We start from the raw sequence: 17,874 nt of genomic DNA on the forward strand, positions 1-17,874 counted from the left end.
CGGTGTTTGGTTGGTTGGCTGGTTTCCAGATTAGCTGAAATAATTTTAATCAATTAGACTCTTTTTGATAGTTTTTAATGCTTATGATGCGATGCATAAAATGAATGCAAAAAGGCGTAAACTCCAATTTGATTTCATTTAGAAAACTTTACTAGAAAGAAAATTTCTTTACATAAGATGAACTACAAATAAGGCTTTGCCCTAATACTCAGAACTTTAATCTTCCTAAGTAATGAGGCAAACTCCTATCCCGGATTTGATTCCAGCTCATACTTAACACTCAGCGTATCGGCTTGTACTGCCAAAGTCTGCAGGTGATCGGCCACCTCTCGAATTTGAGCCACAACTTCTCCCATAATATGATCCCTGTTTCTAACTTGATTCTGAAAGTGGTGAAGTTGCTTATTCTGACGACCTTCGTTTGCTTCCAAGTACTCAATCCGGATCTCACAATTTCGCAAAGCTGATTCTAACTCTTCTATTCTTCCTTTCATTTCTTCAATTTTGCTCAAGCTCGCTCTTAACTCCATTGCGAAATTTTGATTTTGGTACTGATGGAGAGATCTTTCTAACTCAGCCACTCTATCCTTTAGTTCACCTTTTTCCTTTCGATTTTTTGACAAGCTCCTCTCTAAAGCCTCGTTTCGTACTTGAACTTCCTGGAATTTTCTTTCCCACCTATCGGCCATGTTTTTTTCTTCTCGAATCTCTTCACGCCAGTGCTCCGAAGTTTTTCTCAACCCGGCAGTTCTCATCGACAAATGTAGCTTCTTATAATCTGTCTTCAAGCTATCTAGATCCTCCTCAGCCTTATTTTTCCCTTTTTTTAGTTTCTCAGCCTCGAGTTTTTGAACATTTATATCTAATCTCAAGTTCACCTTTTCTTCCTCCATTTGTTCTATATTCTTTTCTAATTCTGTATTTCTTGTTTCAAAATCCTACCTTATGATTTCTAGCTCAGATGAGACAACTCGCAAGTGTTCCTCTATTGACTGACTGTTTTCCTGACTTGGCTCGGGGATATTATCATTGATTCTTCTAACCCACCATTCATTATACTCAGGAGTCGTCATTGGACCTACGGCTAATCTCTTCATCTGACGAGTCTGGTTCCACGCATTGGATACCTCTCGAATCTTCTTTTTGCAACCGTCACCCTTGTATGAGAATTCACACTCAGCTAGTTCTCGAGTTATGGGTATAAACTACCTTGACCTATACTACCTAAGCATTAGAAATGGGGCATAACCAATAGCTCTCCAAATTCCAAGCAAAGGGACCCAGTCAAAATCACTGCACCGATACAAAATCTCATCCAGAAGCTACCATGGAGCTCTCCACTCAACATCTTCTTCTTTCAGATTCTAAAAAATGGCTCCCACTTCTCTTCCGAGATGTCGTCCCTTCTCGGTGTAGCTACTATTTCTTTTAATGGTGAATAGTTTTTAGAGAAGACCCGATACAAAACCTTATCAACTTTCTAGAAATGACTGTGGAACCATGCGAGTAATAGTTGCGTAAATCCGATAAATCTACCTTCACCCGCTCTCCGGTAGGCATTTAGTGACCTGAATGTTTCCACCAAAATTGCCGGAACTGGCGTAACCCTCTTATCCAGTCGGTCGAACAAGTCAGTGATTGCCTCATCAACATGTCCTAAAGCCTTGGGGAAGACAACTAAGTCGTATATACTCAAAGCAAAGACATCTACCTTCTTCTTCATATATGGGTGTGCTAGAATTATATCTTTCAAATTCTTCCAAGGAATGCACTTGCTATCCCGGTTATGTTCATCAAATTCTTCAAAAAGGTCAGTACACTTACAGCTCTCGAGTAGGCTCTGTCGACTTGAATCTTCAGACACCGAATTAAAGCCTTGTATTCTTCTACCGTAGGCACTAGATCGACTTTTCCGAATGTGAAGCAGCCATAGGCAGTATTCCAAAACAGGGCGAGAGCCCGAAACAGGTGCTTGTCTACCTTCATATCAAGCAAATAAGGCAAATCCCCATAATTATAGTAGAATAGCTGTCTAACCTCATCGTTCCACTGATCCCAGGTTTCCTTCAAATCTTGTAGACTATTCTAAGTTACGCTAATATGGGTAAAGTCCCATAATTTTGATACATATCCTTCGGCCAAACTTTCACCTTTCTCATGTTGTGTCGTTTTGGACCAAGTTCGGATAGCCACATTATCCTCCACCTTATCAAGAAATCCCTTTTCCATGATAAGCTTTCTATCTAGCAACCAAATATGAACCAACGCCTTCCATAATGAAATGCCATGTAGTTGAAATGCCATGCAATAAAAGTGAAACATAAAAAGTCAGTATCATGTATAAACATAGAATCCAATACAATAAACAAATAATAGAACACCTATTAGGGTATCTACTAGGATTTGGCATAGTTCTACCTAGGGCAAGTTCCTAAGGTTCACTATATGTGGTTTGGCTTCTAAGGCAAAGGTACCCAAACCAACAGATTCTTCGACCCTTACCCATTATAGGCTCATACGGATCGAGTTCGGTTCAAGGGAATACATTTCCCTATGACTATACGGAGATGAAAATCTCACAAAGGCATAGGTACGGATGTATCCCGAAAGTGATCCACTATCCTATACGGAGGTGAAAACCTCACGAAGGAATAGTTTCTCGCTCCCACTTAAAACGGTAAGACCAAATGGTCCTTATACAGTATGATGCGAAGATATTTTATGCAACTCAACCCACAATAATCATAACTCAAACAAATGCAATGAGAGGATCGTAAATTTTCAAATCAAATTTTTAATTTTTGACAACAAGACAGAAAACAATCAATTTTTCGACTTGACTCTCTGAGGTCCCCAACAGAGTCGCCAAGCTGTCGAAACCATTTTTTTTGAAAACAAAACGTGGATCGACTTTTAAAAACGAAAACGGGAGTTGCCAGTGATCTTTTATTGAGGTGTGATCGGATCACCTTGAAAACAATTTTAGGTCTACGAATTTTGAAAAAATAGGTTTGGGAGTCAGTTTCACACGAGGAAGGGTTAGCACCCTCGTAACGCCCAAAATTGGTACCGAATCAATTGTTTAATGTCTTAGTGTCGAAAATTTGAAAAGATTTTAAAATATGATCCTTTTAACTTTAATAAATTGAATTGAATAATAAGACACTCTTATTTCAAAGAAATAAAATGTCACACCCAGTGAGTTAGGGCGCAACATTTTTAATCTTCAAAATTAACTTTATCTTTTTAAAACCCATGCATTTTGATAAGGATATTTGGTTATTTGGGTCGGACGAAAAAATCAAAACCCAATAAGTTAGGGTTCAATTTCTCGAAATTCCTAAACATCGAATATTGCCTTTAGTTTTAAAAATCCTTATCTCGAGATGACAAAATGTCACATTTAGTGAGTTAGGACACAACATTTTTGAATTCCCAAGAATAAGTTTTTATTTGAAATTTGTACAAATTTATTGAAAAGGAGATGCTCGGTTATTCAAATTTAACGAAAAAAATTGAAGCCAGTAAGTTAGGGCACAACCTTTTCGAAAATTCCAAATACCGAATCTCGTTTCATAAACTTTGGGATAAAAATATGAAGTGATTGAATGACTACATACGACGCAAAGGATAATTTGTAAATAAATCGTACATCAAAGAATAATAAACAAGCAATAGATAAGTTCAAACGAGAATAGCAACAATGGTCTTAATCGCCTCATGCAAGCATCAATATCAATGTTTAAAAACTAAATAAATCTATAATAGTGAACTTTCAAAATATATTGAAAAATAAAACCATTAAAATGTGCGCCAATAATATTGAATTCATGTATAGAATATATAAATAATATATAAAATAAAATTTACAAGAAACCATAAAATGATAATAATGTAATTAATTTAAACGATGTTAATTATATAGTTAAAATAATATTAAGCATGTTGTTAAATTGATATATGATTTAAAAGAATGTAAATATATTAAGAAAATAATGAAATTATGAATATTTAAATGAAATTTAAAGAAAATCACGCATATTAAACTAATAAGCACCAAATTCAAACAAAACGAAAATTAAAGGGGGGAAATTGAAATTAAATAGGGCCAGAGGATCGCCTAACAACACGCGTGTAATAGGAGGGACCAGAATGGAAATATTCCCATGCCCTTGAAACGCAGCGTCCGAACTAGACCAAACTGAAACAAATTTAAAATACACACGAAAGTTTGAGAAAAAAAGAATGACATTGAAAAAGCTAATGAAATAAAGGGGGTGATAGCGTAAGTAACCCATCAGACCCCAAAACTTGTGGATTTAGTCCAGTTCGGGTCATGTCATCGGGTTACGGCTAATACAACACCATTTTGAGGCTACTGAGGAAGGCCTCAAACGGCGTCACTTTTCAATCTTATTGATTTAAACAAATGAAATAAAAAAAGCACCTCGGGCCTTATTTCAAAAAAGAAAACAGAAGAGGCCCCTCCCTCACTTTCCTCTACTAGGGTTTTGAACCCAGTCCCGTAGGCCGTCGCTAACGACCAGGCCGCCCTAGAGCCTTCAACCTTTGCCCGATCTCCGATGCCGACAGAGTGGGCAAAGTCAGGTAACTCTTCGTCCCTTAACCCCTTTTCGTTATATCTATATGTATGCGACTAAAAAAATAAAAGACCGAATGGATAAACTGCTAAGAAGAAAATATAAAAAAGAGAATTTGAGAAAAAATCAATCGATCTTTGATTTCTATTTTTTTTTATATATTTCTGTCCGTAAGAAAAACAAAGGTTATCTCTCTCATTTTATAGCCATGTACGCGAAAATAAAAGAAAATACAAAACAAAATTTCTTTGTGCTGCGTTGTTCTCGTTTCATTTGCAGGTACAGTGTATGGAGGTGTGTGGCGTAAAGGCATGGTACGTGGCGGTGGCGCACATACGAGGCAAGGCCCTGGTGGCTACGGCGCTGGAGGCTCGCTGTCGCTATTAGGGTTTCTGTCAAGACTTGTTTAGGGTTATTGGGTTTGTAATCGGGTCTGGTATTTGGGCTAGACATTTAGGGTTTTAGTGATTGGGCTTCAATCCGAATTTGGCCCATTGTAATTGGACTTTATTGACACTGGACTTTTAATCATTTTTATATATTTGGTTTTTTTATTGTGGGCCGGGCAAATTGGGTATTACACCCATCATCCATCATGATTTCTATATCAATATGATTTTTCGAGAAACTTCATAGCTGAACCAGATCATTTCCATTCCACACTAGACTTAGACCACCCATTGTACCGTCAGTGTCCACATCTATGCCATTATTGAAATTGCACTTCCTACAGACATTCTCCATTTGATTTCCTGTCAACTTAGTCTCCATTAAGAAGATAATTTGGGGTTTGTTTATCTTCAACATATGTCTAAGTCTTCGAATGGCCCACATACTCCCCAATCTATGGACGTTCCAACTTAACATTTTCATGGCTCCTGGTCGATATGCCTCTTAGCAGTCGCCGATCCTTGTTGAATTAAAGCAGTGTCGCGCTTCGAATTAGGCCTCATCGAATCTGATAAAACAGAAATGCCTAAGCTGCTTTTGTCAAACCTGAGCTTTTTCTTCTCTTCCCTATTAAAATAGAGTTGTTTAGATTCCTCCATCAAATCCATGTAGTTTTTCTGCTTTCCCATCCCCATTTCATTCATACAGAGATCAACCGTATTAATTCGACCAATTCTTCGCCAACTATTCTTTTTTCGTTTATGGGGATTTGCATTCAATGGACTAATCGACCCGTTCAAACTTCCACTTTTTTTCATATTATCCAACTCATCAATTGGATTTTGGCCATCTTAAACCATCAATTCTAAATCAACAGTCTTAATTGGTGGGGAGAAAAATGGTACAGAATTCCCAAAATTATGCTTCAATTCATTAGTTCCCAAAAATTCAAATGTTATCTTCGATCCCACTTCCTCATTTGTCAGTTGATGTGTTTCCGGACCTTTTTTAGGGGAACCACCGCTCCTATCCACTTCATCATCACCTGTATAGTAGTATGAAACAAAAAGATTACATTAAAAAGTAATTAAATTTTGGGATTAGGAATTCCTAGTTTTCATAACGTTAGAACTTGGGATTAGGAGTTTGATTTTGATCATAGAATGGAGGTTGAAAAGCCGTTAACATCTTAAAAGTGTGAGTGTTGAAATTTAAGGCCCAATGTTAAATTTGGACTTGCTTCTGGAAAAAGAATATGTTTAATTTTTTCTTTTTAAAATTCAATATAAAGTATGGATTTTCATATATGTTAAAAGTTATTTTTGTTTTGTATTATAATTTTTTCTTTGATGTATTTCAACATTTGATTTTAATGAAATTTTGTTTATATTATAAAAAAACAATCTAATAATTTGTTTTGACGATTTAATTTGGAGAAAATTTTATATTTTTGTCAATTTGACAATTATTTTTTTAGCTAAATTTAGTCTTCAACCTTTTAAAAAAAGTCGAATTTGACCACCAATATTTCAAAAATAGTTGAATTGTTGTTCTTTTAACGAAAATATTGTAATAGCCCGTTTTTCAGTGATGTCGAAAATGATAGTTTCGAAACCCCATTTCCAATGATCGAGTCTATAATTTAATATTTATGATGTTAGCATAAAGTTTAATTGAAGTTTGGTCCCTTAATTTTGCCAATCCGATTGTAACACCCTGATTTTTTTTTGTGAATTTTATCACAATTGAGTATCTATTTCAGTGGTTGAGTGCCTTGATTCAGTGGTCGGTGCAACGGAGTCTCAGCGATGACCACTAGTTCACGAACTATTTTAATTAACGATTTTCTTTAAATTATGAAATATTTTTGAGAATTTTGTAATTTTTGGACTCTCTGGAATGTTGGTTTTAAATTTCTGGATTTTAAAATTGTTTTGATTTTTATTCTGCGACTTTCAAGAAAACGATTTACGAAAACAACAGTTTTACGCAAACAAATGTTTTCGAAAACACAAGTTCGGTTCTCAACTATAACGACTTTCAAACTTCCGCTGCAAATTTACATTTTACTTTAAAAGACAATAACTGAATATTTCTTTAAAGAGTGATTATAAGTTTTTCCGAAAATGTGGACTCTTTTTAGTAACAATTAATACGAGAAGTTTTAACATGAAAGATATGTTTTAAAACCCTTCTTCGGAACACTCCTAGATTTGGCCATAACGTCTAAGCCGGGTTTGGGATGTTACATTTAGTAGTGTCAGAGCCAAGTTGTAAAACTTGGGCTGTGAATTTTGGGTTCAAAATTGTATTTGTAAAAGAACTGGTTTTCAAACAAAGTTTAATTCTTTTTGAGTAAGTAAGTGGTACATCGAGTCTCCAGCACCGATCCTATAAGTACTTCTGAACTTAAAAATATTGTAGTTAGAAAACTCTAAGTTGTCTGAAACTATATTGAGTTAGCTAGAAACTGGGACTTCTGAAAGATTTCTGAACTTCTGATAAATATTTGAAGCATAAAACATTTGTTAATAAACACTGAAACTGATGCATAAAATTTTAAAATGTAGATAAAAGTTTTTATAATGCATAAAAGCTGTTTTGATTCACGATGAGGCATATCAGTGGTGGTTATCGGTTGAAAAGGGTACTCAACCGGATCATCTTAATTGGGATTATTTCAAGATTGTAATTTAGGGAAAATATGTGAGCGCGAGCTATGTAGATGCTCGTAGGCGTGAGTTCATGAATCTCACGCAAGGTGATAGCACTGTGGCTAAGTATGAGGCTGAATTTTTTAGACTAAGCCGCTACGCTCAAGGCATGGTGGCATCTGAATACGAGAAACGCGTCTACTTTGAAGACGATCTGAGGGATAGTTTGAGGGTATTGATTGCTCTACAGAGGGAGCAAATTTTTTTTGTTCTAGTAGACAAGGCAAAGATCACCGAAAAGGTTAAGCGCATTGAGCGCCAGAACAGGGATCGTTAGAGAGGCAAGAATAAGAGGGATTCAGAGCCTTCTAGTTCTGCTCAGAGGCCTAAGAAATGGGCTTAGACTGATAAGCCTTCTAGAATGGGAGTTTCAGTTGCTCGTACTGGGGTTCAGCCATGCAGTGATTGTGGTAGGCACCATTCCGGCAAGTGTTGGAGGAGATTAGGGGCATGTTTGCATTGTGGGTTGATGGATCATCGGATTAGAGAGTGCCGACAGCATCCTGATCAGATGCAGGCTCCGAGTTTGAGTTTTGTTCAGCCTTATAGGATAGTACAACAATCACTTAGGGGTCGTGGTCCTGCTAGTGGTAGTAATGGTTTGAGTAGAGGACAGAGAGCACCGGGTAGAGGTGCTAATCAGACTGAGATGAGGCAGCCTATGTTGGTATATGCTACTTGACGCTGAGAGGACAGAGACGCCCCTGATGTGATTACGAGTACGTTCCTTGTTTTTGATGCCCCTTATATTGTTTTGATAGATATAGGGTTAACACACTCCTATATAGTTAGTTCTGTCTTGGGTAATCTAGGGATTTTTGTTAAGAGTACATCGATTGAGATTTTTGTATTGAGTCTGCTGGGTCAGTTGGTTAGGGTAAACAGATTGTATAGGAATATATCGCTAGAAGTACAAGGGGTTGTGTTTCCAGTAAATCGGATGGAGCTATCGTTCATAGAGTTCAACTTGATTTTGGGTATGAACTGGTTAGTAGGGCATCGAGTCAGTTTAGATTGCACGACTAAGAGGGTCATTTTGAGAACCGAGGTTGATATGGAAGTGGTTGTGATCGGTGAGCGTCGGGATTACTTATCCAATGTGATCTCCGCTCTTATGGCTGAAAAACTGGTTCAGAAATGGTGTGAAGCATATCAGGATTTCACAAGAGTTTCTATTTCTGGGGACTCTTTTTACGGGGACATCAGAACAGTGAGAGAATTTTCAGATGTATTTCTTTATGAGTTACCGGGTTTACCTCCGAATCGAGAAGTTGAGTTTAACATTGAGCTCCTACCGAGTACAGCTCCGATGTCCATCGCTCCATATGGAATGGCACCGAAGGAACTTACGGAGCTTAAGGCTAAGCTTCAAGAGCTTCTGAATCGTGGATTCATTCGTCCTAGTGTGTCTCCGTGTAGGCACCGATTTTATTTGTAAAGAAAAAGGATAGTACCATGAGGATGTTATTTGTTACCGGCAGTTGAATAAATTAACTATGAAGAATAAGTACCCACTTCTAAGGATCGATTATTTGTTTGATCAGTTTCGTGCGGTTCGGTATTCTCGAAGATAGATCTATAATTAGCTTAGGGTTAAGGAAGTTGATATTCATAAGACAACTTTTAGGACTCGTTATAGGCACTACGAGTTCCTAATTATGCCATTTGGTTTGACGAATGCTCCGGTAGCATTCATAGATATAATGAACTGGGTTTTTCAGTCGTATCTGGATTAGTTATTCGTAATTTTCATCGAGGATATTCTGGTGTACTCTAAGACTGGGGATGAGCATGATGAGCATCTTAGAGTAGTGCTTCAGATACTTCAATAGAAACAACTCTATGCTAAGTTAAGCAAGTGTGAATTCTGGTTACGAGAAGTGACATTTCTGGGGCACATGGTTTCTGCTAAGGGGATCGGAGTTGATCCTAGAAAGATTGAGGCTGTACTTGATTGGAAACAGCCTAAAAATTTTTTTGAGATCCGTAATTTTCTAGGTCTTGTGGGTTATTATCGAAGGTTTGTTGAGGGATTCCCGTTGATTGCAGCCCCTCTGACTAAGATTCTACGCAAGAATGTTGTTATTTTTTAGGCTGATAGGCAACAATCGAGTTTTGAGAAGCTCAAGTCCGATCTGAATCAAGCTTCTGTTCTGATATAGCATGAATCCGGTAAAGAGTTTGTGGTTTATTGTGATTCGTCACACATCAGCTTGAGATGTGTACTGATGCAAGATAGTAGGGTCGTGGCTTATGCATCCTGACAGCTTAAGTCACACGGGGAAAATTATCTGACGCATGATCTCGAATTAGCTACCGTGGATTTTGCTTTAAAGATCTGGAGGCACTATCTATATGGTGAGAGGTGTATCATCTACACTGATCACAAGAGCCTCAAGTACCTCTTTACTCAAAAGGAGTTGAATCTTAGGCAGCGTAGATGGATTGAGCTACTCAAGGATTATAACTACACGATAGAGTATCATCCCGGTAAGGCCAATGTGGTGGCCGATGCTCTTAGTCGTAGAGTAATGTCTGATCTGAGGACGATGTTTGTTTGTCTCAGTTTTTTTGATGATGTGAGTTTGTTAGCCTAGTTGCAAGTTAAGATTATTTAGATTGATCAGATTCGGGATAAACAGTTAGGGGATGATTCTTTGGTTCTATGTTTCTGTTAGGTTGAGAGTAGTAGTGCGTCTGATTTTGGGCTAAATAACAATGGGGTTCTGTGTTTTTGGAAACGAGTTTGTGTATCGAATGACTCTAATTTGAGACAGTCGATTCTGAAGGAAGCGCATAGTAGCCCTTATGCTATGCATCCTGTGGAAATAAGATGTATTGAGATGTTTGTGAACTATACTGGTGGCTAAGGTTGAAACAAGAGGTAACAGATTTCTTTTCTCGTTGTCTAACGTACCAGCAAGTTAAGACTAAGTACCAGTTGCTTTCGGGTTTGCTTTAAACCGTTAAAATTCCCTTGTGGAAATGGGAACGTATAACGATGGACTTCATTAGTGGGTTGCCATTAACACCTACTAAGAAGGATTCTGTTTGGGTCATCGTGGATTGGTTGACCAAGTCCGCCCATTTGAGGGTGATTTAGATACTAGAGGATATGCTTCAGAGTTGTGTGATTGATTTTTAAGAGAGTTGGGAGGATTTTCTGCCTTTAGCTGAGTTCGCCTACAACAACAGTTTTCAGTCTAGCATCCAAATGACACCGTATGAGGCTCTGTATGATCATAAGTGTTGTACTCTATTGTGTTGGATTGAGTTGGGTGATAGACGAGTTTGGGGTTCTAAGTTGGTTTCTGAGACTGATGATAAAGTCAAATTAATTCAGGATTGTCTTAAGGCTACTTCTGATAGACAGAATTCCTATGCGGATTTGAAAAGGAGGGACATTGAGTACTCTGTAGGGGATTCTGTGTTCCTTAAGGTATCTCCGTGGAAGAAGGTTCTACGGTTCAGATGTAAGGGCAAGTTGAGCCCTACATTCATTGGGTCATATCTAATTTGAAGCGTGTGGGACTGGTCGCTTATCAGTTAGAGCTACCTCCAGAGTTAGTCTAAATCCATGATGTGTTTCACATCTCTAGTTTGAGGCGGTATCAGTTTGACCCACCTCATATTGTTTTTGTTGAGGAGATCAAGGTTAGACCCAGTTTGACATTTAATAAGGAGCCGATTCAAATTTTAGATCAAGATGTAAAGGTCCTGAGGAGGAAGTCTATTCTATTAGTTAAGGTTCTGTGGCGGAATCATGGCACTGAAGAAGCCACATGGGAACTTGAGGACTCGATGCGTCAGCAATATCCTTACCTGTTTGGATCAGGTAAATTTCGAGGTTAAAATATCTGTTAGGGGGTAGAGTTGTAACGCCCTGATTTATTTAAATTTTTTCTTTTGTGAATTCTGTCACAATTGAGTATTTGCTTCAGTGGTTGAGTGCTTTGATTCTGTGTTTGGGGTCTTGGGTTTGAGTCTCAATTCAATCGTTTTTGTTCCTAGGCCTATCAAATTTTTAAAATAAAATTTGTTACTACCAAAACTTTGGAGTTGAATTTTAAACAGGTTTGTTGATTTTTTTAAAATAAATAAATAAATAAATAAAACAAAGTGGTTAGTATTTGTGCAATTATCCTTTCTTTCTTTTAAAATAAATATCATTTTATTTTGGTTTTATTTACTTTATTAGGAAAATAAGGAAATCCCCACATTTTTGTACTTTTATTGCTTCCCCTAATTCTTGCCGCAATTCCAAGTCCAATTTTGGGCACTTTGCTTTTAATTTTTAATTTTAATTTATTTTCCTTCTTCATTCTTCTGTCTTTCATTCTTATTTCGTTAGGCTAGTGCTAGTGCTTGAAGCACTAGTTTGTGATTCCTCGATTGCTAATCCAAGGGTAAGTTATTTAAGTTTGATATTTTATATACTATTTGTAGTTGTGTTGGTCGAAGGTTGCGTTAATTGGTTTGGTGATGTGTTTTTTTAATACGATCTAGGAGTAGTACAAGAGGCAGTAGGCGACCCTTTAACGATTTAGAATTTACATTGTAGCTATTTGTGCGCTAGTAAGGTCGTGGTTGTGTTTTGAAGAGCTGTTTTATTTGATTGGCTTTGATTTTTTTTAGTCATGACTTTGCTATTCATTACTAAAATTGGCTATGTTAATTATCAATTAGGTTCCGGGGTTATTCATATTTGAACCAGCATTAGAAAAATACCAGGTGTTTAACGAAAACACGAGAAATCGAGGTTTGGCGAAAGCTAAAAAAGTGGCTTGTCGACGTTACATGGCCGTGTATGGCCGTGTGGATCAAACGGGGTAGGCTGATTTGGGCGTGTGGGCCACACGGGCAAGGTCAAATTTGGCATGCGGGCCATACGGTCGTGCTTGTGTGGGCCCAAATTTTTAAAATTTTCCCTAGGGTCACACGTGTCATTCTGGTCGACTGTGTGCCTTCCGTATGGTCGATAAGGGCAAAACAAACCCTAATGCATGAGATCTGCTATTCTGATAGACTGATTTGAGTTTAGGACAACCAATATGTATGTTTGATTGTTTTGTATAAGCATGTAGGATATTTGTATACGAGCATGTGGGACATGTTAATTCTGTTATATCTGTATATCTGTATATTGGTATTCTGTATCTGTATATAGGGTGGGATTTGTATATGTGGAGGAAGTGTTTTTTAAGGCAACATTTTGTCGATTTACTAGCAGCTTGGTTGCAAATTATTTTGATTAGTGTCGTAAAGGCACTAAGTGGTGTGTATGGTTGGGTGGGTGTTTTATACCCCACATGGTGTGTTGGAATGGTCGGAGATGGTATGTAGAGGATGGGGGTAGGACTTTGCATATTTGTATGTTCCCGATAATTCGATTCTGATATTATCTGGTTCTATTGAGGACTTATGTCCGTATCTGTATACGAAAATTTTGAATATAAATGCATGTATGTCTCTGTTTAGTTACTCACTGAGTTGATGAAAACTCACATCTGTTTTTCTGTTTTGTTCAGGTAATCCTCAGACATAGGAGGGTCGATGTGACGGAGTCTCAACGGTGACCACTAGTTTGCGAAAAGTTTTAATTAACGATTTTATTTATATTCTGGATTATTTTTGAGAGTTTTGTAATTTTTGGACTCTCTGGAATTTTGGTTTTAAATTTCTGGATTTTGAAATTTTTTATATTTTTATTCTGTGACTTTCAAGAAAAAATTTACGGAAACACCGGTTTTACGCAAACAAATGTTTTCGAAAACACAAGTTCAGTTCTCAACTATAACGACTTTCAAATTTCCACTGCAAATTTACATTTTACTTTAAAAGAAAATAACTGGCGATTTATTTAAAGAGCATGATTAAAAGTTTTTCCAAAAATGTAGACTCTTTTTAGTAACAATTAATACGAGAAGTAACACTCCCAAATTTGGCCATAATTTACAGGCCGGGTTTGGGGTGTTACACGGATAATTAATTAAGGTATAAGAACTAAATTGTAAAAATGATAAAAATTAATCTTTATAGATTTTCAATTGTTAAAAGACTAAAATATTAATTAATCAAGGTTTAAAGTGGCAGTAATTCCACTTTAGAAGATAGTGGACGGTTAAAAGCTTTTGTACATATAAAATTTATTAAATTATGTTAAAAATATAACTTAAAGTAATAAAAATATATATTATGGGAAGCAGTTATATTAAGATGATCTTAAGAAGTATAGTTTTTAGGCACCAATAAAATAGTGTCACATCATTAAATTTTAAAGATAACAAAATATTATTATACACTCATCTATATCTAATATCTTCTCCATCTTAATTTAACTTCAATTAAATTACTTAAAATAATTAAATTTTAAATTATTAACAAACTATCATTTTGTTTTTTTTTTCATAAGTTAATATTTTTTATTTTTGTGCGACCAGTTTTTTTTCAGAAAAATAGTAATCTTGTGCAATTTTTTCCATGCCATTAACATATAATTTTGGTAATTATTTTACCCTGAATCCCGGACCTCAAACCTTGAGTTCAAACCCCAAACTTTGAGGTTTAAGGTTTAGGTTTAGGGTTTTAGGTTCGAGGTTTGGAGTTTATGGTTTGCAGTTACGGGTTACGAGTTCGGGATTCAATGATTTGGGGTCCAAGATTTAGGGTTTTAGGTTTTAAGTTTTAGGTTTAGGGTCTGAGGTTCAAAATAAAAATAAATTACCAAAATTATATGTCAATGACATGAAATTTTTTTAAATGTTACTAAATAATTGGAAATGGATCATGAATAATGTGGTAAGAAGGTTCCATACAATAAATTTTATATAGATGAGTGTATAATAATAATTTCATGTCTTTCAAATTTGATGATGTGACAATTTTATTGGTGTCTAAAAATCTTAGTTTTTAAGATCATCCTAATGTAAGTTATTCCTATAGATTATACCATAAAATTTAAGAGAAAAGAAAGTCATTCTCATCTTCCATCTTTCTCCACTGTTTTTAAAAAAAGAAAAGCTCCAAGGGTTTTCAAAGTTTCTATATTTTTGTGATCGTGGGAGCTTGATTTAGCTTACTCCTGTACTATTTTGCAAAACTGTTAAAGTTTTCAAAAGTTTTCATTGTTGAATACTTGATGAAATTGGTGTTATTTTGTTAGATTTTAAGCTTAGAAATGGAAAATGACTAGTTTGTAAAGTTTAATTGTTAGTTTTTGAACATAGGGACTAGTTTGTAAATTTTCAAAAAAAATGTGTAATCCTTAGTCTCCAAAATAGAAATGATACCCCACAGTAAATAGGACATGCAAATGAGAAAAAAAATTGCATGGGCACAGGTGTAGTGCATACCTAGCTCATTCTATTGTAACCCCTGATGCTGCCATAAACACAACAAAGTCAGGCATATTTTCTAACATGTACTAACTTATCATTCACACTCTTAAAACTACAACAAAAATGTGTCAATTAGTTACCTCCACTCTTTAAGATGAAGCCTAGTAATAATACTGTCAATTTTGAATTTGGATTTCGAAAGAAATAGTGAAATTTCCAATGGTCTTTTTACGCCAATAGGAAGAATATTTTCCAAATTTATATTTTTATGGAGACCAATCCGCCGCTTAGGTTTTTTAATACTCAAAGTTCGTCTGCTAGATACCTGCCCATATTTAGGGCACAACCGTGGGTTGCTCTGGGAGCTAACAATCAGCTGTTCCTGCTCTATGAGGTCATTATGCCCCAACTAGCTCTGGAACTAGGAATCAGTTGCTCCTGCTCTATGAGGTCATCATGCCCCAACGAATCATCATGATCCATCTATCGTTGTTGCTGCCCCGTAAGGTCATCATGACCTAACTAATGATCCTACTGCTGTAAGTTCTCTACACAAATTTAAATAACTTAAATCTAATAAGTAATATTAGATAATGAATTTGGTTTGGAAAATATCTAACGAACATTACCAAGAGAGAGCAAGTTGTAATGAGAGTCCCCATGTCTTTCATTGTTTGCATCTTTTGCCCTGTCAATAAAAAATACCAATATGACATTCCAAAAATTTAGAATACAAAGGAAGCAACAAACAAGAAAAACAAGGGGATCGTGGGGATTACTTGCAGATATCTGAACACTCGCCAACAATCATTCCGCATGAAATGAAATTTTCATGTGCCAAGGTCCAATCTCTTATGTCCTCCCTAGATTTGTTTTTATCATATTTATCTTGTCATTGTGAATAGAATGGATATGAACCTTGGATTTAAAAGGATCGATGCTTGTAGTGATTTTGCTTGAGGCGCAGAATCATGGAAAATTACCTTCTCCGAGATATAACATATGTCAAAGCATATTCGAGGTAACTTGACCATCAAAAATCTTTTTCCCATCTTTTCAAAAATCTCTTTTTTTTCTTTTGTATTAGTTAGGGAATATGGGTAATGTAAAGAAATCTCGCATTAATAAAACATTGGCCACAAGGGTTTAAATATAGTCTTTTGGGTTTACTCTCATTGAGTAATAAAGACTAAGCCCATTCACATCGCCGTCGTTGGTCGCCGTGTTCATGTCAACACATGTCTTTAATACGCACGTATGTATTTCTTTCGGTGCCATTCGATAAGGTGCGATGGACATCGAGTGCCGGTAGAAGCTCAATGCCAAACCCAATAACTCCTCAGGAAAAACATTCAGAAATTCCCTCACTGTTCGATACCCATTACAGAAAAGTCCTAATAACTGAAACACTTATGAAGGCCAGATATGCTTCACACCCTTTTCGAACCAATTTTTCGGCCACAAGAGCAGAGATTATGTTAGACAAGTAATCTCTATGCTCATCGATCACAATAACCTTCACATCATTCTCGGTTCTCAAAACGACCCTCTTAGTCGCGCAACTCAAACTAGCTTGATGCTCTACTAACCAGTCCATACCCAGAATTAAGTCAAACTCTCCAAATGGTATTTCCATCAGATTTGCTGGAAACAAACTCCCTTATACTTCTAGTGAAACATTCCTACACAATCTGTTTACCCGAACTGATTCACCCAATAGACTCAATAAAAAATCTCACTCGAAGTACTCTCAACAGGAATTCTCAAACTACTAGAGATAGAACTAGCTATATAGGAATGTGTTGACATTATATCTACCAAAGCAGTATAAGGGGCATCAAAAATAAGGAACGTACTCGTAATCACATCATGGGCGTCTTTATCCTCTTGCCATCGAGCAGCATATACCAACGCAGGCTATCTCGTCTCAATCTGATTAGCACCTCTGCCTAGTGCTCTTTGTCCTCTGCCCAAACCATTACGAACCCTAGCCGGACCATGGCCTCTAAATGGTTGATGTACTGCCCTCTGAGGCTAAACAAAACCTAGACCCAGAGCTTGCATCTGCTCAGAACACTGTGGGCACTCTCTAATCTGATGATCCATCGACCCACAATGTAAACATGCTCATAATCTCCTCCAACACTTTCCCGGATGGTGCCTACCACAATCGCTATATGGTTGAACCCTAGTCGGAGCAATTGGAATTCCCACTCTAGAAAGCCCATCAAACCTGGCGCGTTTCCTAAGCCTCTGAGTAGAATTAGAGTGCTTCGAATCCCTCTTATTCTTGCCTTTCTCATGATCCATGTTTTGGCACTCCACGCGCTTAACTTCTTCGATGATCTTCGTCTTGTCCACCAGAACGGCGAACTCTCGCTCCCTCTACGAAGCTATCAAAACCCTCAAACTGTCCTTCAGATTGTCCTTAAAGGGGACACATTCTCGTATTTAGATACCATCATGCCTCGAGCGTAACAGCTTAGTCTCAGAAATTTGGCCTCATACTCGACCACAGTTCTATCACATTGCATGAGATTTATGAACTCACGCCTACGAGCATTAACATAGCTCGTGCCACATATTTTCCCTGAAATGCGGTCTTAAAATAATCCCAATTAAGACAATCCGGTTGAGTTCCCTCCTCAACCAATAATCACCACTGATATGCCTCGTCACGAAGCAAAGAAACTGCACCCTTGAGTTTTTGCTCAAGGTTGCAATCTATGTCATTCATTACTCTCTTGGTGGCCTCCAACTAGTATTCAGCCACGGTAGGAGCGACTCTAGTGATGCCCTAAGCAGTTCAATTCCATTGAAGCTCATTCTATT

General features: G+C 36.9%; 1 protein-coding gene across 1 annotated transcript; it reads right to left on the reverse strand.

Moving 5' to 3' along the window:
* Nucleotides 1-245: 245 nt before the first annotated feature.
* Nucleotides 246-893, reverse strand: LOC105781502 (uncharacterized). The gene has a single exon (XM_012606038.1). The coding sequence runs from the start codon at nt 891-893 to the stop codon at nt 246-248; it is 648 nt and encodes a 215-aa protein (XP_012461492.1).
* Between the last annotated feature and the right edge of the window lie 16,981 nt (nt 894-17,874).

Source organism: Gossypium raimondii, chromosome 13 (assembly GCF_025698545.1).
Source record: "Gossypium raimondii isolate GPD5lz chromosome 13, ASM2569854v1, whole genome shotgun sequence".
NCBI classification, from domain to species: Eukaryota; Viridiplantae; Streptophyta; class Magnoliopsida; order Malvales; family Malvaceae; genus Gossypium; species Gossypium raimondii.

What these genes read in the sequence shown, in the direction of transcription:
- LOC105781502 (XM_012606038.1), bottom strand. Translation starts at nt 893, where the DNA reads ATGGAGGAAGAAAAGGTGAACTTGAGATTAGATATAAATGTTCAAAAA.